This window comes from Balearica regulorum, chromosome 9 (genome assembly GCF_011004875.1).
Source record: "Balearica regulorum gibbericeps isolate bBalReg1 chromosome 9, bBalReg1.pri, whole genome shotgun sequence".
Lineage (NCBI taxonomy): Eukaryota > Metazoa > Chordata > Aves > Gruiformes > Gruidae > Balearica > Balearica regulorum.
The window spans coordinates 12628582-12651856 of record NC_046192.1 but is presented as its reverse complement, the minus strand read 5'-3'; the positions used below and the strand labels follow the sequence as shown (position 1 = coordinate 12651856).

Below are 23275 nucleotides of genomic sequence, written 5' to 3'. Positions count from 1 at the left end.
ACCCAAGTGTTTTTTGAGACAAGCTGTACCTATTATTTACACAGGTCAGAATGTCAGAAGGGACAATATGGCTCCAGTATAACTGCAGGACTTAATTCCAAATGCAAATGCTCACTGCAAAATCCAGAGTACAGGAGAAACATCAAAAGTCATTATGTATTTATATTATATTAACTTCAAGGATATTGTACTGAAGAGACAGTCGTACAAGCAATGTAAGTCACTCTAAATACAAGGAAAAATAAGTTTCTTAAACAATAAAGAGAGAAATCTCACCTTGTTTAATCTGAAATTATTTTCTTTGAGCTAACAGAACAGCAAGATATGGCTCGATCAAGTTGGTTTTAAGAAAATGAGTCCTACTTATGATAATCTCCAAAATAAAAAGATTCCTGACAGATCATTCATACTTTGGATCAGTCTACTAGAAAGGAGGAGGGGGAAAAAAGTTCCTATTTGTCACTTTTGACAATGATGCATTCTGCAACACTACAAAAACTAGTTCTACGTACATTTTAATGCATCCTAGACTAAGTAGAGTCTATATTAAAAGATTGACTGATCTGAAAATTAATATCTGAGATGAGGTTCATAAAGTATTCTTTATTAATATCATTAGAAGTTGCAGAAACAACTTTCTTGTAATATAAAGGCACAGGGAGACAGTTTTGATAAAATATTCCAATCAAACAGTAACTTACAGTACAAAAGGACAATTGTAATGCACATACAAACCCCAAACATCTCATTCAAAAATATTTCACCGTGTTCATCAATAATAATGGGCAATGACTAAAAATATAAATTGTTATTGTACAATAAATATCTGATAGGTGCAAACAGAACAAGATTTATTGCTCTCCACAATGTTTTCCCTGTAGTGTGGGGGTTTTTTTTAAAGTTTCAAATTCCTTCTATAATCGGCTTTAGTAACGTATTTCTGAGGGAACTAAACCCCAACCCAAATCTGATAGGACATTCTGACAGTTACAGAACTGCCTCAAGTAGCAAACCAGAATGGGTAGTGTTTGTTTCTTTTACATCTTTAACAATCATACTCCACTCGCTCATTGGGAAATGTGGTAGATGTTTAAATATCAACTTTAGTGTTAAGTCAAGGCTTTTATGGTAGGGTAATATTACCTAATCTGAGGGTTAGTCTGTTTTCTTCAAATAAGTGGATTTTCTGATGGAAAATGACATGAACCTTCTCTGACAGCTTGTGCCAGAGCAAACATGTAAAACCATTTGTCAAATGAGGGGAAGGGAGAAATGAAAATGAAAAGCTGCATTGGGCATTCTAACTTCAGAAAATGAGACAACAGATTGGGAGCAAATTAGGACTACATAGGCAAAGAAGACTTAAAGTGAGAATTTCAAATTCCAAAATATCCTTAATATAGTCATCTAAGAAATCAAAAAACACTCTGCATCTTTATATGACTCCACTTTTTTTCAGCTTTGAGAAAGAAGAGCCAGTCAGTGAGTTTGCCATTTTCCTCACCTTGCACTTGCAGCAATTTGGTAAAGCGACAGTTTCCATCAGTCTTCTGATGCAGTATGAGAGGCGTACTAACTCTGCTCTTCAAAGTAGCACACACTGCCTTGCTCAGAATTCTTTTTAGCTTGTACAAAATATTGTTTCATACACGCATTTAAGAAATATTAGTTTCCTTCATTAGTGTTACAGGAAGCAATATGCATACATTTCCTAAGAGTATCTTTATGAATTAGACTTCAGGAAAATGAAGCATTATAGTAGTTGTAAAAACTGTAATTTATAAGAACAACTCCAGATTTACACAAACCTCAACAAGTCAATTTTAACTGCACTGGGAAGAGTTAAAACTTAGTTCAAGAAAGGTGTCTAGAGTGAATACAGCTTAATCAATTTAGCTGGTAAACCAAAACATGAATAGTCAGTAAACTCCATTACACTTGAATTCAACAGAACTGGGAATGATGTAAAACAATCTGCTAACTTTCTAGACGTTATTATTCAAATTAGGGTTTTCTTCTAGCATAAGCACATAGTTTTAGAAGTTCTTCAAAGAGTAACCAAGGACCAGTCAAATTTGAATTTTGAGAATTATTAGCTTCACTACAGTATAGCATTTTTTCTTTACTATTTGTTTAGAAACTAATAAACAAAACCATTTTCTTTGGTTTATGCTTAACTACACTGGACTAGTGAATTCTTGTTTTTAGACAAGCTTCTATCCCCAATTTAAATTAATACAGATCTTTTTATTGTAGTCTCTCTCCAATTCTCAAATTATCTCTGTTAAAAATAAGAGTTTGCTTATACCATGATTTCCTGCTAAACAGTCATGTGTATATACTGGCATGAAGGGTAAAAGTTTTGTACAATAATTATATTAAGTGATATTTCCAATGGCAGAACTACAAAAGACATCAAATGAATGTTAGTTCAAATGACATTTGATTTTATGATGATCTTAAAAAAATACACAATGTGTAAGTATAGTAAAATACAGTGTAAAACCCCCTAAAATTAGACAGTAAACATGGGAATCCTGCACTCACAGTAGGAATGTACTGCACATCATCAACATGAAAGCCCGTTAAGTTTGAAACAATGCAGACAGCTAGGTTTACCTGGATGTAAATGCCACGTCAAGGTGTTTAAACAAACACAAAAATGAGACAATGATGTCAGGAAAAAGGCCTTTAAAACAGGCCATCAGTCTAACTTGACTTTCCAAGTAAGAACATCAGCTTCACAAAACTGTGACACTAATGCAGTTTTATGTAAAGTACCCTTTGACACACAAGCTGTCAACTAAGCTATCACAGTCTTTTTGACCTACTCCCTTTTAAATAGTTAGGGAGGACAGTCAATAGTAGCTCAAGTTTTAATTCTGTAAGTACCTTGTCTGTTTGCAAAGGAACATTACAACACCATAAAATTATATTTTTATGGTATTTAGAGAACTGATAAACTAGGTTTATTTTTTTTTTTATTTTCTCTTTTTAATACATAAGTTCAAAACTTCATTTTCTATGTGTCTTTGCAATAGTGTTTTAGCCAGTGTTGCCAAAAATGTTCACTGTGGACTACCTCACATTGTTACTCAATTGTGCAAGGTATTCACGCAGTTCTTTTGCAGCTTGGAATCTACCATATCGCTTCTTTGGGTTGGCACACTCATCCAGCAAGGCCTCAAGTCGGCCATCTTTGGCAATTTCAGCTGGGGGGTCATGAAGTAGTCCTCCAGAAGTGCCACGCCACGTGGCATGTCTTGATAAAAGGTTCTGACAAATAGCATAGTAATTGTGGTCCACAGTGACACGAGCACAAAGAATCTCTTTTGAGAAGGACAGACAAGCTTCTTTATCACAGTCATCAAATTTGCTTTCATACCATACATCCCAGTTTTCAGGTTTATCTGTGAAATATAAGGAGACAGTAAAAAAAAAAGTGAGAGGAGAAAAGAGCATACGTGTGTATACAATCAGAACTCAATACACAGCAAACTGGTAACATTTAAACTACACACCAACTTTGTTTAGATGAACTCTTAAATGTTCTAGTCAGATTGCATCTGACAGTTTCGTATATCCTTCTGCTGAAATGGTCCTGGCAATACAAAAAATAAGGGAAAGAAAGAAAAAGGGTAAAATAGATAGCAAAGAGAGGGAAGAAAAAAACAGCACACCAAAATACATGAAATCTACATTCACACACATACCCAGAGGAAAAAATGTAGCGCACACAAGTACAAGGGAATGATCCACAGCTAAAGTTGAGAGAAAAAACAAACAAGCAACCTGATTTATTTTAGCAACATAGATTTGGGTTCTCCAGTTGCCCTGCGATCTAACACTGGCAAGTGGTCTACCAAAGAAGAAAAAACAAACATTGGAAAGTAATTGCCATAAACTTATGAAATATTATCTTCCAACTTCTTTCTTTAGACATAGAGTAAATAAAAAGTGCATATAAAAAAGCAGATGCATTACATATCTTTGAAGAAAGAAAAAAAAAAAATCAACAAAACAAATGATGTTTACATACATGTATAAACCCTTCCTTATATACACTCAAAAAGTTATCGAAATTCGAAGGTGTAACTAGTGGTCTTGTCACAAAGCTTTCTTTAACTTAAAACCCGATTTACAGAAAATACCTTATACAATAATAATATGTAAAAGGTTACTAAGTGTGAGATCTCCTGCGTTCTTACCACCTTTTCTTAGAAAACTTTCATCTTAAGTCTCTAGATTACTGCCAGCTTTGAGAAGAGGTCCTTATCATGGAATCTCATAGTTTTGCAGATCTCTTTTAGAACTGCGATGTACAAAGAAAAATGTATCTGTGTTTGGTAGTCTCTGAGGTATTGGTCTACTCCTTTATGGTGCACTGCGAGCCAGTCTAGAAAAAAAAGCATACTGAAGGATGACTAAATAGCTAAAACTATAAAAATATAATGTAAATTTTGTACAATGAACAACAAACTCAAAATGGAAAAAAGACAGCAAAGGAGAATGGGAAAAAAGTTTTTCAGCAAACTCAAATATGATATCCCCCACAGAGTACAATTAGATATTACTGTACAGTGCATTTGGACAGAAGGTACATACTCAAATATCTAAACAGGCATATTAATCACTCTAGATAGAGACTGTTTAATGAAACTTGCCAGAAGATTAATGAAATCAGTATTAAATGTCAAGTTTATACAAAGACTGAGAACTTTCTCGTGTCCTCATTTGTTTTGTGTTCTTGATTAATTGTTAGATTACAAATCATGCAGCAAAATCCTAGTTAGATCCAAATTAATCTGAGAACTATAGAGAACAGATGTAAGCATGACACTTTCAGCACTCAGCTTCTGCAAGATGCTACTTGCTGCTGTTCCATGTACACATCAGCTTTTTCAGAGTTCATTTGGTTACCTTTGTGACCGAGCAATTCAGACACGGTCCAAAAGTCAAAGTCTTAATTAATATTATTTTAAGAGGATGGAAAAAGAATTAAAAAAAAGTTTGTGTGGCCCATAAGTACTAGAGTAAACGTACTGCATATCCAATGCATTAAAAGGTTTTCTTGGTAGGCTCAGATAATTTTAATCTAAGGTCCTTGAGAATGTATAATAAATCTAATACAAAAAAATAAAACAAAAAAACCCACCCAAAACCCAAAACCCCACACCACACAAAAAGCCCCCCCAAAACATATTTCCTTGTAGAAAAGCATGTGGATAGGAAATACAGTCTCGAAGTTCATCCAGCAGTACAGCATATGAAGTCTATTTGCAAAGCTTAAAAAAAAATCCATTCACCCAAAGCAAACTGGAATCACTTGGCCTACTGCCATGAACTCCTGCAGAATCTAGGGTTTCATGTTCAGTGTCTCTAGCCCTCAGGTCTGTAGGTTTTCCTTATAAGCTCAAAAGGAATATAAACCCATGTAACACCACTTTGTCAAACATCTCTCCTGCTGCCACTGCTTTGAGCTTTTACAGTTGACAGAAAGACGAATGAACTTTCACTGTTCCCATCTGGAAACAGCACTAAAATTACCCATTCCTGCAGTTCCATTATTACAGAGCACCTACCTGAACAACCGAGCCAGAGGCAGGCTATGTAACTAAGGCAAAGTGCGGGTAAGACTGTCCTGTCATTCACAGAAAACAGAATGGCAAGACTTCTGTCCTTACAGATGTCTGGAAAAGACAAAAGGAACCTCTCTCTTCTAGCTGAGGTAGACAAGTCAGTCAGCCAGCCCATCTATCTGTCCGTCCGTCTGTACAAACCCAACCAACATCCAGACCCTCTCCTCCCACCCCAACCTCTCCATTTAAAGCAGAATTACAGAGATTAAAAGTATATGTAAATCAAGTTCAGGTAAGCTCAACCCTTCATAAAATTGACAAATTGGCCAAGTTAATTAGTAGTCTAATTGCAGAAGAAAGCTAATTAGTTTGTTAATTAGTAGTCTAGTTATAAAGCTAACAAAATGGGTATTTAGCAACTACACGTAGTTTAAACATCATGCTTGCAGAGGAAGAAGAGACATGGGGTGAGGGGAGAGAAAGACAACACTTACTCTGTCTGATTAACCTTTTGTCTGCTACCAGAACGTTTTCTGCATCTACAATGATAACTTTCCCATCTCTCGGTCCAACTGCAAAGTTGTCAAAGCTGACATCAAGGAGGTAGAGTGCAAATTCAAAGTCATTATTTGTCAGCTGCTCAGCTATTTCCATCAATTGCCAGGCCAGATCCACTCGTTTCTCCCATGGTGCATTAAAGTAACTCCACAGCTCTTCTCCCACGTAATTGACAGCCACCATTCTTCCGCATGCTCCTAAGTACTTTGCGAACGGCCAACCCTCATCAGATGGAAAACTCTGTATATAAAAAGATTTTTAAAAATTTTCATTAATACAAAACAGCTTAGATCTTAACAGGTTGTTCAATAAAATGTAGGAAAGACACCTGTAAATACCCACCAACACTACACCTCCATATACTTCTAAGTTTTTGTGTTGGGTTTGCGTGGCAAGGTTTTGGTAGCGGGGGGGGGGCTACAGGGGTGGCTTCTGTGAGAAGCTGCTAGAAGCTTCCCCTGTGTCTGATAGAGCCAATGCCAGCCGGCTCCAAGACAGACGCGCCGCTGGCCAAGGCCAAGCCAATCAGCGCCTCTGTGATAACACATTTAAGAAAGAGAAAAACAGTTAGAGAGAGCTTTTGCAGCCAGAGAGAGGAGGGAGAAGATGTAAGAACATCTGCAGACACCAAGGTCAGCGCAGAAGGAGGGGCAGGAGGTGCTCCAGGCACCAGAGCAGAGATCCCCCTGCAGCCCGTGGTGAAGACCATGGTGAAGCAGGCTGTCCCCCTGCAGCCCATGGAGGGAGGATGAGGGTGTGTAGAGGTTCCACCTGCAGCCTGTGGAGGACCCCACGCCGGAGCAGGTGGAGACACCTGAAGGAGACTGTGGCTTGTGAGAAGCCCACACTGCAGCAAGCTCCTGGCAGGACCTGTGGACCCGTGGAGAGAGGAGCCCATGCCAGAGCAGGTTTGCTGGCAGGACTTGTGACCCCGTGGGGGACCCATGCTGGAGCAGTCTGCTCCTGAAGGTCTGCACCCCATGGGAGAGACCCACGCTGGAGCAGTTCGTGAAGGACTGTAGCCCGTGGGAGAGACTCATGTTGGAGCAGTTCGTGAAGGACTGTCTCCTGTGAGAGGGACTCCATGCTGGAGCAGGGGAACGATGAGAGGAGTCCTCCCCCTGAGGATGAAGCAGCAGCAGAAACACCGCGTGATGAACTGACCGTAACCCCCATTCCCCGTCCCCCTGTGCCGCTTGGGGGGGCGGAGGTTGAAGCCGGGAGTGAAGTTGAGCCTGGGAAGATGGGAGGGGTGGGGGGAGGTGTTCTAAGATTTGATTTTATTTCTCATTCCTCTACTCTGTTTTGCTCAGTAATAAATTAGATGAATTTCGTCTCTAAGTTCGGTCTGTTTTGCTCGTGACGATAATTAGTGAGTGATCTCTCCCTGTCCTTATCTCGACCCACAAGTTTTTTTGTTATACCTTTTCTCCCCTGTCTGGTGAATGAGGGGAGTGACAGAGTGGGTCTGGTGGGCACCTGGCCCCCAGCCAGGGTCAACCCACAACAGTTTTGAAAGGAAAGAAAAAACAACAGAAAATATATTTATGTGAACAAGAGGCCTTGATGGAATACTAAAGGGAAAGAGTCAGAGTACCTGAGATAATATACAATCCATATCTAGCTTTTCATACACTATATATAAACACACACATACATTTTCACATACACGTGCACAATTCCACTATCTTTTTCTATTGGTGTTTTATACACATCTGTTGTACTAATGCAAGTGTACTTCCCACCAAGATAATTGTGCATCTGATAATTTTAATTAAAAGCATATTTTAATAACCTATAAGAAAAAACGTGAAAAAGTGACACCTCCTTCTCCCCACCACTCCCTCCTTTCCATTTTCCCCAGTTGATTGGATTCCTTTGAGGATCCTCTCACTTGAAGATCTCTCACAGAAAGGATTACAGAACAGATTAAGGTATAAAAGAAAGCTGAGGGTTTCTTATGTCTCTAGTACTCCTTAAAAATCTACCTCTTGATTAAATGCTACATACATACTCTGTGTGTTTATTACACACAGCCACATAACATTTTTATCAAAGTAAAATTTGTCTCCAATAGTAGTTTTCTTGGAAGTTAACATAAGATACTGAATAGTAATAACATATTATAAACAATTAAAAAAAAAACTAAAAAAAAACACACACAAAAAAACCCAACCCACAAACCAAAACCACACCAGCATATTTTTTCCTACTTCAGTTGTGCTGAATGTGCCCTAAGACTTCAATATGAACAGACAAGCATTGAAAAGGTATCCTCCATACTATGCATCAGGAAGAAACCATAACAATATTAAATTAAGAAGTGCCAAATGCACAGAAGTTAGCACTCTCTATAATGCAAACTAATTTTAGCAATTAGGAGATACCACTATGTGTACATGCTCCTTCCTTGTGCACTACCTTGCTATCACGTCACCAGAAGCAACTCATCATTAATTCTGCAATGATGATGTAGCAAAGGTTTTACCATGCTTGGGTTGAACGGCATGGTGGGTTTCAGTCTGAATGGAAGCTTTACACCTCCTGGAATCCATGATGGCAGAAAACATTTACAGTAAACTGAGAAAAGAGACACTGGAAGGAAACACATCATGTGGAACAGATCTGAACTGCAAGAGCAGTCAGGGAAGAGGTGCCCAGCATTCACTCAATCTGTGTATGTAACCCACTTGAAAAAACAATTTAGAAAAGTTAGAGAGCTTACATACCAAAACGTCATAGCCTTAGAACCCATACCTCCCCTACAACAATCCTTAATTTTACCCGTGTCTGTGCTTCCTTCGATAACAAAGTTTTTATCATTTTATCTTAAGCACTAGGCATTGGCTGATGCTAAGCCAAGTTAGAATACTGATGCTGGTTAGAAAAAGTAGAAGCTCTGTAATACACAAGGAGCTGCAAGCGACATGTACCCCCAAGAACTAATACTTATTCATGAAATGCAAACAGCAAAGTTAAAGCTTATTCAATACACTCACTAAGACTTCAAATTTAGTATTAAAAAAGCCCTTAAAAACCAAAATAGATTTGCTTAGATCACAATAGTTAATACAATAATATAAATCACCAATACACACTCTAACCTTTACTCACAAAACTTGCATATTTCACTAGTTTTCTGTGTAAGCATGCTCCCACGGCAGGAACTAAGTTTCATTAGAAAGACTGCTAACTGGCCTCTGACCCAAAAGGTCATTGGATCAATGAATCTAGCAATATCCGAGAGGAAAATTCTTATATTTGTCTTCTCTACCTTTTAAAAGAGACTGCTAGTAAATACAGAGGAAGAAAAAGCAAAACAGGAACACTTGCTCAGCAGTGCAACAATAGTTTCTCTTGGTTATATCGAGTTTTCAGGATTTCACAACAGCTATACATTTTGGGAGTCAAAAAACAAAACCCTGTGGAGACATTGTCTCCATCTACTAAGTTATTTCACCACAAAACTGGAATCTTAGTTACAGAATTTTTAAGTACAAATGGTACTAATGAAAAGGTTTACTGAAGTACATCAAAGCCTCTCTTATAGATGGGTAACACAAGGGCTTCCATGGTGCAACTTCTCCCAGCAATGCATAGGCAGCTACAATTCCTCTCACCCATTCTGAATCATTATCTGAAGAAGCACAAAACTATACAGAGGTGACTAGGAAGAAGGAACAGTTATTATTGAGAGTCGAGACCATACTTCTTCCACATCCCCCGTCAAAAAACAAAACAAAACAAAACAAGGTTAAAAAAAAAAAGTGTAAAGAAGTAAAGAAGAGGTTTGAGCATTCCTTTCCATTTTTATGCCACTGATACTGGAAAATGTCACTCCATTTGGCTCTCACTTTACATCTCCAGCACAGAACTGTAGAGTCTCCAGCCCAGCAAACCAGTTCACCTATCTACAGCATGCTCATTTCCATCCTTCTACAGGCCTGTCAGACAGAGAGAGAAGATGCAGTAGAGAAGATGCAGGAGCGAAGTTTCTCCTCTGGAAGCATGCTCCTTGCCAACTTCTATGCTAAGTGACTCACAGCCCATCCTTGTTCTCATGTCAAGTAAGGATTGCTTATATATCTTATTCCAAACATATACCTGTCAAATAAGAAGGAATCGATGTACTTCTGATCACATGGCAGGAGAGAACCTAAAGTGCTTAATCCTCCAGCATAAGGGCAGCCTTTACTAAATTTTTATTTTCATAATGTTACGAACAGAAAAGCTTAAGGCAAGTATTATTACCAAAACCATAAAATACTTAACAGAAGGTAGCATCAGAGCACACAGGATTACCATTTTAAGATTTCCATTCTGAATACAAGCCTAATGATGGTAGGACATGTTGTTTCATTTTATCTAGCTACTCTCATCAAGATGAGCTTTCTAGTTTGCACAAATGAAAAAATGCCCACTTTCACATTTGTTAAAAGGGCATGATTTAACAGTCATTAAAACACTTTTTGTTTGATATAATTAAAGCATTTAATAAAATGTTATGGAGGCCCTAATTGCGCCAGTATCTAAAATGAAGCCTGAGTACCAGGTTAACTTGTACCTAGCTTCCAGCAGTCCTTGCTTGGAACATTTAAGAACATTGCAATTTGTTCATTTAGAGTTTTAAAATTATTTAATATTTTGAATATAATTTTGAGGCAGTAAAAATATTCATTTGTTTATGTGTTAATTGGATCTAACTGGAAGCTGAGCATCCGTCCCAGACGGATTCTGGCTCAAGATGTCCTCTACGGAATTTTCAGGGACTCTTCAAAGTTTATACATAACAAATCTTGTCTATATAGTACATGTGAAGAAATTAAAATCATAATTAATATATGTTGTTGACATAGTTTGCCACCTGTATGGCAAAAGCCATTAAGCTAACCTCTACCATGGCAAGTGTAGAAGACAATTTTAGGGGAAGTAACTGTGTTTACCATTGCTAAGAACCTTTCTTGGTTGGTCAAAAGGGTATCAGACCCATATTAATAACAGAATAGGTTCAAAGTTTTTGGGGTGCCTAAGAATCTGGACTTCTACTCTATTTTGATCACCTGATCTACTCACATAGGTGAATCTGGTCATGAAATATCCTGAGGATGACACAGAACTAATTTGATGGTTCTGAGACCAGTATGATATTTTCGAGCTGTGATACCATATAACTGAGCAGAACTAAACCTCTCTCACTAACTGAATCTACTATGCAATAAGGATGACATGATCCAGTCTTCAGGGTTTTTTATCTGTAGGCTTCAGGGTTACTTATGAAGGTGGTAAGTACGGGCAAATACCCACTAGTTCAGGGCAAGTCAAGTGATACATTCCACAGTTAAGAAGGTGGCTGGGGTTTTTTTGCTTGTTTTGTGGTTAGCTAAATAACCTTCCAACAAATGAAGTTTGTGCTAATTCAGTGTTCCTTACTTATTCTACAAACCAACCAATATAATGAAAACTCATGCCTATGGCATCAATAATGCCACCAAAATGAGATTTCATGCACATTTATCATTACTGTATTCAGTCTCAGATCAAAACAAACCAATAAGTAAATGGCTGCTGTCCATCAAATGAAATTAGTTATTTACAAAGGAACATGTCATCTCACTCAAAAAGAAGCAAGCAGGAATTGGTGCTAAGGCATAACCTCCAGAGAACTCTGGGCAAGCAAAAATTTTTCATTCCAGCGAGAAGGATCAAGGAGCACACAGGAAAATTCAAAATACTGCCTACCAGTATCTATCAGGAAAAAGCCATACAGTTTAGAACTGGGGAAGTCTGATTGTGTGTACCTATCAGTCCTGTACCCATGCAAGTCTACCTCATCCTATCTCATAAACCGAAATTTATATCTTAAATTGGAGAAAATTTACCTGATTACATTTTCTGATAAACACAGGTTTAACTGATTTCACCAACTGTGCATAACATTTTCATATTGCTGCATTTTATCAGCAATATGAAAACTCAATGCAATATAGTCAATTGCTACACCAATGATGCCTAAATACTTTTAAGTATGACTTTGGACCAACCCGCTCCTTTTCATTTCTACCCCATTCCTTTCCTATATTGCAGTCCTGTTCTGCTTATGCCTTTGCCTCCCTTTCGAAATACAAATTTAACCACAAACAGTTGAACCCAGCAAAGGCCATGCTACCATTGGAAACAAAGGTGTCCATCCCTCCCAACCCATCAAGCACACTCATTTCAGTCCCTTCCTCCATGTCATTAAGAAAGCAATGCAGCTGGCACTTGCTGGGTGGGTGTTCAGTTGGATCAGTAGCCTGATCCAGCTCATCACATCACCACATCACAGTAGTACTGACAAAAGGAAAGGAGAAGGCCAGAGTAGCCAAGCGCAGAAGAGAGGAAAGGAGCTAAGAGGACCTTTCCTTTCCTTTCCAGCAGCAGCAGGGATTTATGTAATGGATTAAACCGATTTTGAAAGTACAGCGTTAGTCACAATGGGTACACCGATCTTCAAAACACATCTATTATGCTTCCTGCATTGCGTACACTGAATTTCATTTCACACAAGAAATTCTAGAAGCAGTTTGGTTTATTAAGAAGTGAACATCCCAAACATTACCAGCAAAATATCTCATGCCATACTAAAACACAGTTATATTTATAAATCTGTGGCAATAAAAAGATCTTTTGACAACAGGAGTGCAGGGAATCCTGCCAACATCTGCACATGTACAAACAACATCTCTGTTTTGGCTCCCTTCCAACTGGCATGTAACAGCCACACCTACACTTCATTACCCAAGTCAGTAGCTGAAGAAGGGGATAAAAAATATGTACAAGTGCCTCATTCAGCGTTTTTATATTCACTCAGTGAATTTGACAAGAATATTAACTGAAGTGCATATCTGTTGTCTTTGCAAGCACAGATTTGTAACTTTCTGTACTACTCTATTTCGAAAGCATTTTTCTAGACGCAATTGCAACTAACATGAGGATTTTTTTTCTTTGTGTATTAAAACTTTGAAAGCCAGTAAGTTATTAAACATGTTTTCCGTGAACAACTTGCATTTAGAAACAAAAAGCTTAGTAAATAGCTGTCACAAATCTCAGATTTCGGCAGAGTAATGCATAACATTTTTTACTTTAATTGTAGAATTATTAGTAGTACATTTAATTAAATAATTTTGTACTTGAATATGAATATTTGAAGATTTAAAATGTGCATTTGACAATTAAGATAAAAACTAAGTTCTTGTTCAAAACCAGAAACAGTGATCTGACAAAAGAATCTGCAATTCTGACGCACCCACTCACATTTTATCTGTGAATATACATACAAATGCCATGGAAACCACAGACAATTAAGCTTTTAAAAGTGTTTTAAAATATAGCAATGCATGTGAAAAATTACAAACAAGCAACTTAGTAAGTTTTCCCTCATTAGCATTGTTATCTTTCTCTGTTCACAAAGAAACATGTATAATCTTCTAATGGAAAGATGGAAAATAGTAAATATGACAAAAACTTCTACCACCTCCATTCCCAGTGACACATGCATCAAAAAAACATTTTAGTTGCCCTAATTAACGTAGCTACAAGATCTCTCTAAGCCAACCCTGTCAAAAGGACAAAGGACACTTTCTTCCTGAAAGACTAATAATGCATTTATGTCTTTTAAAAAATACACTGTATTCTCAGAATAAATATTGAGAATTAATAAGGTGATTTTATCATTTCAGTGAAGCATAAAACACACTATCAGTGCATTTGTCTTCCTCACTTCCATGTGTCTAAACACGAGAAGATACACAAATCTGCCACTGGTTTTGAATGTTCAGAGCTGTGAATTACATCGTGCAGTAAAGACTCACCAGCTTGAAGCTGATAAGGCCTATTGTAGTCTGCAATAACACAAATCCCCTTTGAATTAAACATTTAAAAGAGTATTAGTTTATCATAATCAAGCATATAATTCATCCTAATAAGTCCAAAAAAAGCCAAAACAGTTTAACTAACAACTGACATCTTTAAGCTATTGTTCCACTGTACCATTAAAAAAATATGATTTTCATTTTCAAAACTACTCTAGAAGATGCTACATGTCACTACCAGTTTTTGTATAAAGTGAGTTCCATCTAAAAAAAGCCCAAAAACAAAAGAAACAAACAAACAGCTACACCTTAACTACAATGGAATTTAAAAAATATATGCAAAACAGAGTGGGGACTTCTCTTCCTACTCCTTATGATCCTGAAGACCTTCATGGCAAAATTACACTCTTTGTGATGTCTTTGCTAAAATCATCCTACTAAACTGTGCTTGCCCAGCCAGAAACTGGCATGGCAAGTAGAATTTCAATAATACACTCTTCCTCAAAAGGAAAAAAATTAGTTCGCTCTCACAGAGTACTGTTGATTCTGCAGTGTAAACAGAAGTAGCACTAGTATTAGTCACCAAGGCAAATAAGTAAAGCTCTGGAACCACGCAGACTGGGAGATCAGATTTTACAATGAAACTTTTCAGATCAAAGGAGGTTAAAAAGCGCACTCTATACGCAGATGCCTTCTTTTGTCAGGAATTGATCTGCATTCTAGAAGATACGTATTCAAAAGCATTTGTGACTGCTACTGAGTATAATGAAAACAATTACATTCTCAACTATATGCCAAACTATTTGACAATCAACTAAAACTCCCACAGAAGTTAAGCATATACATACCCTACACACACAGTGAAGAGTGGATTTCATTGAATATTCCAAATATTAGTATTCCCATTGAAACTGTTTCTTTCATTTATTTGAGTTTTGTTTAGTTTTATTACATTTCAACCAGTTACTACATACAATTCATGCCAACAAGAGGTACGTATCAGGCTAAATTGACACACCATAGGACAAAAATACACAGACAACTCTAAATATAAACTCACTCAGAATGAAGAGTTGCTCAATGACTAAATTGAGCATTTGAACTCTAAAAGTTATATTTCACAATTTTAGCAGAGGTGGATCATAGCTCCAAATAAATTAATGAATAATGATTAAATGCAAGAATCATACTATAGAAAATTTAAAGTTGCATTGGTTGTTACCTGTTCAAATTAGTTTGCAGTTTATACAAGTTTGTTCAGATTAAATCTGCAACAGATGGAAATGATCACTATCTACTTCTCACTAGTTATGAGTCTGGAATGCATCACTATAAAGAAGTCCTAGCAGAGATGGCCTACACTTATTTCTGAAAGTTAATTTGCAAAATCAAAGAGACTAAAACCTCAATTACTAAAGCCTCAATTACTTAATTCAGGGAAGTAAAATACAGCTCGCCCTCTACATTAGACATACCAGAAGCAAATGGACAGCATTTGCATTTCAAGGTTTGGAATGTGGAGTAATATTTTTTTGTGTGTTACTGAAAACTGCTCATAGTTACACTTTATCAGGAGGATTTCTGTTTAAGTCTGTATAGTGATTTCTCAGCAGCCTCTAGGTTATGACAGATATTTGTCTTTAATACATACCCCACAATAACTCAAAGAATTCCCACACTATTCTAAAGCATTCCTTTTACTTTACTTCTATGTCACAGAAGGATGAAAATAGTTTTGATCATTTAAGGAACATAATTAAATATGGTCGTGACAAGTACAAGCGAGTTCTGGCCTCATGTATACTGTATGTCACTGCAAAAAATAACTCTTCAATTTTCAGTACAATTAAGTCAGTGGAATATTCTCATAACATGAGGCTACTCAATTTTAATTCAATGAAACAATAATTTTTAATTTCTTATTTAAAATTAGCACAATGGAAATTCAGGGATGGACAACAAATTCATCTCTTTTCTCCACAATACTTAGAAGTACATAAAACAGAAATCAACAAAGACTAAAGTCTCATTTTAACATCTGAAATTTAAATCTCTTGCTTTCTGAATTATCTTTTCTAAAGGTCAGTCAACTGATTTGTACAAAAAAGAATTTTAAGAAAAGACCCGAAAAGAAAAAAAAAATCCATTTACCCATAAAGTAGCACTAGACATTCCTTAAGGCTAGTTTATGTTTACTGTAAAAAGACAAAATAGCTTTCAAACAAACAAAAAAATAGTCCAACTGCATGGGAGTAATTTGGGGATGAGGGGGCAAGTGATGATTTATAATCAGTTGCAGCAGACTACAGTGAATCTTTAAAATGGAATAATAGATTAAATTGCAGGTAAACAATTTTTGATTAAAAAGCCTCAAATCAACTGGATGTAACATGACTATGAACAACTGATCTCAGACAGCTATGTTTTAACTTTTTGATAAAGATCAGAGGAAAATATTTAACATTTTTTAAAACTACACACTAAATAGTATTTAGTATGTCAAAAGGCCAGTATCTGTATGAGCCAGGACTTAAATAATACAAGTCCACTAGAGGACACATCAGGTAGTGTGGATAACTGCCTTAAGTCCACTACTTGGTATTGAGCATAGCAATTACGTATCAGCATGTATTGAGTAATGAAGACAGTTTAAAAGGCATCAGGTATTAAAACTAGGTAGCATTCTACTAATCTTTTTAGATTAGAACTACAGAAAATAACCCAAAACAGTGTGTATGATAAAAAAAAGAAATCCCAGGCAAGAGAAGTTGCCCATTTACTTTTTACTGAGTTATGTATGGATGAGCAAAATAATTCTGTAAAACATTTAGCCAAATTGCTACTTTGACTGAATTCAGCACAAGAAATTGTTTCAAAGAGATCACAGTTAATGTTTTAATATATGTTTACCAGATGTCTATTATTGTCCTTCCTGTAACAAAACCAAACAGAAGCCCTAAAGATGACATGAAGAGAAACCAGAAGAACTTTAGGTTGTGTGGTAACAGACTGTTCATGCAGAGTAATTATACTAGGAACAGAGATACAGCTGTTGCTTGGTTTGGGTTTTGGTTTGGGTTGGGTTTTTTTCCCCACAAGGAATAACAATGATTAGAAGTTGCAAGAAGAATAAAGTCATTAAGCTAAGTATTTAGAAAGCTAAATACATATCTGAGGGAAGGGCAATGATTTACACAATTATTAAAAAATGCAGAAATACTGCTATTTTCCCTAATTCCAAAAATTGGAATTTTTCTTTGAGTCAGAAAAAGAAAATTCTTTAAGACTTGTAATTTACACACAAGATATAAACATTCACCATCATTCTTTAAAGAATCTCCATTTTAAACAGGTTGTTAAAAGCTACAACTCAAGACAAAGTTGCATTAATGCCCTCTGGACATAATTCACATATACCTTCTATAGTTTGGGGAAAAAAAAAAACATATTACTTGCAAGCATTTTATTTACTTTTATTTTAATAGCAAAGGTTGTGTGCAAACTTCCAGTTTGCTTTGAAAACAAAGAAAATGCACTATTTTAACAGTGCATCTGGCAGTACCGTACACCGATACAAGGGTCAACACAAAGGCAAGACTGAGTATTGCAAGACCAGCTCTAGATGCATTTCTGCCACAACAATTAATAAAACCTATGCTTCAGTTTTGCTTGGACAGATATAAACTGTCTTTTCAGCTAACCTTAAGATCTTAGGAGAAATACAACCACTTTACTGAAAACCACAATTTTTCTACCTAGAAACAATTTCTTTTTTCAGCAGTAGTGAGTTATACTGTAGTTCCCCCAACTCCCAGAACAAGGAATTCTCCACTTTGCCCTGGTTTTGGGGCGTTGTTGGTTTGCGCGGGTTTTGTGTGTGTGCGTATTTAAGTACAAAACTTAAAACTTTGCCACAGGCCTTCATGTGTTGGACAGCGCATGGTTTCATACTATGGCTCACAGCATGGCAGCTATGGTGGCACAATGAAAGCAGCTCAAACCTGTTAAGAGACTGCCACAGGGGCTCTAAATAGGAAATCTGGAGGCTGATAGAGATGGAAAATCTAGAGAAAGCTTAACTATTTCCCCAAATCTTTCTGTTGAACTGATTTGGTTCTGGAACAAATCTTGTTAGGAATTGGGAGGGGGAGAGGGGGAAAAGAAAAAAAAAAAAAAGAATTTGTGTAAGAATCAAAGACTGACCAACAATCAGCCTCTATGAAAATTATCAATAGGCAGCAAACATTTTTGGGTCTGTAACAGTAAGTTTATGTTTCTATTTGCCAGTGAAGATAAAACTTAATCACGTTACTTCATAAAGTTGAGTAACATCCATTATTTGAGCGCACATCATGGTCAAAAAAATGAAGAAACTTTCTCCACTACAGTTATTTTCAAAAGACAAACAAGGTGGGCGGTTTATAAAAAGTCATAGGGTGAGAATAAATCTACTTATATCCATGCTGGTTCTATGAATTCTGCAAGAAGTGAATATTCACACTGCACTCAGTCTGTAATCCGATTTATTTTTAAACTTCTGCTATTTCTTCACAAGGCAACTTTGGCCGACCTCTCTTTGCAAGTGTTTGACGCACATAGTCATCATATTCAATTATGAATCAGATGCCATGTACAGATCCTATCCTCCAGGTGATTCCTATTTAAAATACTCTGCTTTCCATTAAATGAGTTTGAAGGAAACAGCAGCAAGTTTTGTTGTTGCTTTTGTCTGAATAAGCTGTTCATGTTGGTATAAAATATCGGTTTAGATATAGCAATTTTGATTACAGATCTGAACTTATTTTACTAAAATATATTTGCCTTTATTGCAGGAAAGGACTACTAGAAAGAGGAAGGGAAAAAACCCAAACCTATCAGAAGTTAAATCTTAAATATTTACACTTCAAATTAAAAAATTCTTTCCTCAACCTTTGCATATAGGTTGTTTCATTCAAATGTGAATTCACATAAAAAAATGTGAGAGGATTTAATTACTGACTAGTTAAGCGAGATTATATGAAAGTAAAAATAATATTTTAATACCCAGAAACGATGTAAACTGTAATGAATAATAATGCCACTGTCCTTCCATTTGCTTCATGAAGAAAAATGGCAAAAGGGGTTGAACACTTCACTGAGTACACCTGTGCAACTGTTTACAAATATGGATAAAGAAGGTTAACAAGAAAGCTATAAAAATACAAATATTGAGTTAGGATTACAATAAGTAATCTATACAAAATTATGCCGGTTTACTACTGTTTAGACTTGTACCAAAAGGGTATCATAGTATGGGTTAAAGCCCCACCTGAAAACTTCCTACAGCAAAAGCTGTAAGTCAGTTGTGACAACATGCAGTGTGTAGGCAACGCCACTTTAGGAATAATCCACACTCCAAACAGGCTTCAAGCTAAAATCCCAATCTCTGATAAAAAGTCTTATAATCCACAAATTGCTAGCTCTAGTAGACGATTAAAGCTAATTTTCTATTATAAATCAAAGATTAAGCTTTAAATTTGGTGCCTAGTTACATTTGGCTGTTCCTACAACTTAATTAAATAACACAGAACTTTAATGCACTGAACACCAAGAATGTAGAAGTTATCTCTGCTTCTAAACCAAAACTGTTACTCATGACAGTGTTATAAACAGTCACAGTAGTGTTTCATGAAAAGCTCAAAGCAAAAACTAGCAATACTTTCCCTTCTGCCTTCTGGTGACAAACACACCGCATCAGTTAAATGTATCAAATATTTATTTATTTATTGATTGATTTTAAATTAAAAGCTGATTCTTCACATGACATCTGCAGGTTTCCTTTCTTGGAAGCAGCTGATTTTTAGAACAAGCCTACAAGTCTCATTCTCGTTCCAATATCTGCCCTTGTCAATACTGCAGAAACTAAACCATAAGATGTTTTATGTATCTCGTATAAATACAAGCAAACTTCTCAGTAGCCAGTTATCACTTCTGGAAAGTATCTTCATCTCTCATGAAGATTACCCCACATCTTGCTGTTGCAATAGCTGCATAACGCAGAATTATCCATTCCCTACGTGTTTCTTGGGTATAGGCTGAGAATGGAGTGGTGTGTGACATGTTATGCAAATGAGAAGAGTTCATTCTGATTCATATATTTAAAATATTTCATTCCTAAATGAGGGAAGGCATTCAAACCGTCAGTACCCATCACCAAAATTAATGAATACTCTTCTGGAGAATACATTAACTTTTAAGAGTGTTTCAACACACAAAGCTGGACGAAAGTTACCCAGAAATATTTTCCAGGATATGCCTATTCATCAGAATTTACAAGACTCTGCAAAGCACTTTTGATCTGATAAGAAGTGACAGACAACTTTACCGCACTCTGGACTGGCAAAAGCTGCCTCACTTCCCACCTGCTGTGCTCTCAGCAGCACCTTTGCTAAGATAACAAGCACTTTGCTCGCCATTTAAGTTCACGTCCAAAGATTTTCATCTCTTCAACAGATTTGCCTGACAGCCGCAGGGCTCATCCACAGCTTATCAAGAAGCTGACAGGAATTAAGGCTCTTAAATCAACCAGTGCTGCCCACTGCCTTTGATCCACCCCACAACAGGAGACACTGCAACTGTGCCGTACCCTTTGTCTGTAAAGAATACATGACCCCCCCTTCAAATTATGAAAAAACATACAGAGCTGTTTTCTGGCCATCTAGGTATGCTCGGTATGTTGGAACCAGTGTTCAAAACCAAAACTCTAAGTTGTACGAAATGCAGCCAAAACAAATTGATTCTCAAAGAACTTCCAAATATACTCAGCAAAGCAAAGCAGTTTTGATTTTCTTACTTAAGTGGGGTTTCCTTTCTCACTGTGCTCAGGAGCAACTTGACAGCAAGATGGAAGAGACATACTGTACCTTAAGTCCACTGAGAAGCAAACTGGAAACTTTGAAAACAAAACCCAAGGGCTGTACGTGGACAGACTGAAGGGCAGAAGGCTCACTACCCCAAACCATATTTTTAATTAAGTAGAGTTCATAAATGCATTCTCTAGAAATTAATGAGTAGGTGAATTTGCTGGAGGGTAAAGCCTGCAGCACTGCTTTTTTGAGCATTAGATATTCCTTGGCCTCTCACTAGAGAAACAGCAGATGTTTATAACAGTAATCATGCAGTGATGCTTTCAAATGTATTTGCAAATATCAATTTTAGCATACATCAGATAAAGGCAAGGACAGTTCAGTAGTTAGACAAAACAATTCAGAGTCCAAACTTACACACTAAAGGCATACTTGGAGTTCCCTCAACAGTGTTAAGAGCCGAAATGCAAAATTCTCAATCTAGATAGATATGCAACAGAAGCAACTGAGTGGTGCCACATAATAAAACAATTTCCTACAATTTTTCAGCTAAAAATTTACATAGCATGTTCAAGCACCAATTTGTGGTCTGCGCACATAACCAGTCCTCCAAATAAAGAATATAAAATATGTAACCACTGAAAAGAGAGTACTGTTCATTTCAGTTCATCAGGCTACAAAATACCCATTTCTAATTTTCACCAACAGAAGAAAAATAGTATTTAGTTCGCATAAGAACATGACATAGCACAGGAGTCAGTTTTTGACAAGGAAAGCACAACAGCATTACAGTAAAGTCTCTACTCGCTATCTATTAAACTAGACCCTAAGAAACTAATCACCAAGTCCCATAGCTGCCTAGGAATATATGTATTATGGGAGATGCCATAGGATTAAAGCCTAACACTTAACTGTAAGAAAGGGATAAATCCAGCAGAAAGCATCTGCCTTACAGCGTGCCACCCCGCCTGCTTCTTGCAGAATAGCTGCTCGCTTTCACTGTTGGCTACTGAACAGAAAAGCAAGCTCCCTGCCGAGATGAGACATGCAAGAAGGATGGAGAGCGAGTTAAAGCTTTCAGGCACGGTAGCACCGAGGAGGAAGACAAATCGGGAAAGTGCGCAAAGTCTTTGAGGAAGAAAGAAAAACTATGAGTGAGATAAAGAAACGCCTCCTGCCCAGCGTGGGAATCAGAGACCCCTCTCCTCAGCCCGGCCAGCTGATACCTTGACACCGGAGTCACCGTCAGACCTAGAGGGGGTCCCCAGCGTTTCGGCGCCCTTTCTGCGGCCAGCTCCCCAGGAGCCCCGCACAGCTGGGTGCGCCCGGCGCAGCAGCCAAGCCGACCCCGGCCACGGCGGGGGAGGGGGGCAGGCAGGGCCACGGAGGGCGCTCGGCCGGGACGGGGCTTCCCTCAGGGGGCCCGCCGGCCCCTGCCCGGCCGTGCAGCACCAAGGAGAGCAAGGCGGGGGCGGGCCGCCCACCCGGGCGCTCCCGGCCGGCCGGTCGCCGACGGGCGCGCTTACCTGCAGCACCAACGGCTCGGGGTTGAAGGCGAGGGTGATGAGGAGCTGCATGCGCTCCGAGTCCTTCAGGTTGCGCAGCAGGAAGCTGCCCGAGTCCTTGGTCTCGGCGTAGCGGCGGACCAGGCGGTCGAGCAGGCGCTGCGAGGGGCAGTGCACCAGGTCCGACCAGCCCTCCACGGCGTCGGGGGTGAGGAGCCGCACGTCGCCGTTGAGGCTGGCGAACTCGGTGGCGTGCAGGGCCTGGAGGAGGTCGCAGCGGCCCCTGCCGGTGGCGCGGCGGCAGATCTTGGTGTCGATGTCGGCGAGCTCCTGCGCGGAGCCCAGGCGCTTGAGGACGACGCGGCGGCTGCCCTCGCGGGGCTCCCCGTAGCGCGCGAAGTAGACGTTCTTGACGTTGAAGAAGTCGAAGAGGCGCAGGCGGCCCCAGCTCTCCAGCCGCAGCTGCCCGTTGAGGAACTTGCGGCACCAGCTGGTGCCCCAGCAGGCCGGGCATTTATTGAGCTGCAGGAACCGCCGCTCCGACAGCTCGTTGCGCTGCAGCGAGGCCAGCAGCGAGTGCGTGTTCAGCACCAGCGCCGCCGCCAGGCTGCCCAGCACCGCCAGCTTCACGTAGCGGTACAGCCGCCCCAACTTCAGCGACACCAGCCGCAGCATCGTCCCGGCCCGGCCCGGGCCCCCCGCCCTGCCGCCGCGCTCGCTCCCCGCCCCGGCCGCGCCGCGGCTCCGGCACCAATAAACTCTCCGCCTCGCCGCTCGCCCGATAAAAGGCAGCCAAGTTACTGAGGGGACGGCGGGGAGGGGGAAGGGAGGAAGGGGGGGAGGCGCCAGCAGCCCGCCGGCCCGGGCGGCCCCGCCCCCGGGGGAGGGGCTCCGCCGCCGCGGCTCCCGCGGCTCGCGCCGCCGCGGAGGTGGGCGCC

At 38.9% G+C, this 23275-nt stretch overlaps 1 protein-coding gene across 1 annotated transcript; it reads right to left on the bottom strand.

The window, feature by feature from the left end:
* Window positions 1–588: 588 nt before the first annotated feature.
* Window positions 589–23261, bottom strand: DIPK2A (divergent protein kinase domain 2A). The gene is made up of 3 exons (XM_075761152.1): window positions 22359–23261; window positions 6074–6377; window positions 589–3410 (listed from the first exon to the last, which is right to left on the bottom strand). Exons 1-3 carry the CDS (start codon window positions 23010–23012, stop codon window positions 3079–3081), a joined length of 1290 nt encoding a protein of 429 aa, XP_075617267.1. The 5' UTR covers window positions 23013–23261; the 3' UTR covers window positions 589–3078.
* Window positions 23262–23275: the final 14 nt, after the last annotated feature.

Excerpts from the sequence above, each read along its gene's own strand:
- DIPK2A (XM_075761152.1), bottom strand. The coding sequence starts at position 23,012 with ATGCTGCGGCTGGTGTCGCTGAAGTTGGGGCGGCTGTACCGCTACGTG. Across the intron at positions 6,378-22,358 it reads CCGAGCCGTTGGTGCTGCAG|AGTTTTCCATCTGATGAGGG; the intron begins GTAAGCGCGCCC and ends TTTTATATACAG. Across the intron at positions 3,411-6,073 it reads CAAAAGGTTAATCAGACAGA|ATAAACCTGAAAACTGGGAT; the intron begins GTAAGTGTTGTC and ends TATATTTCACAG.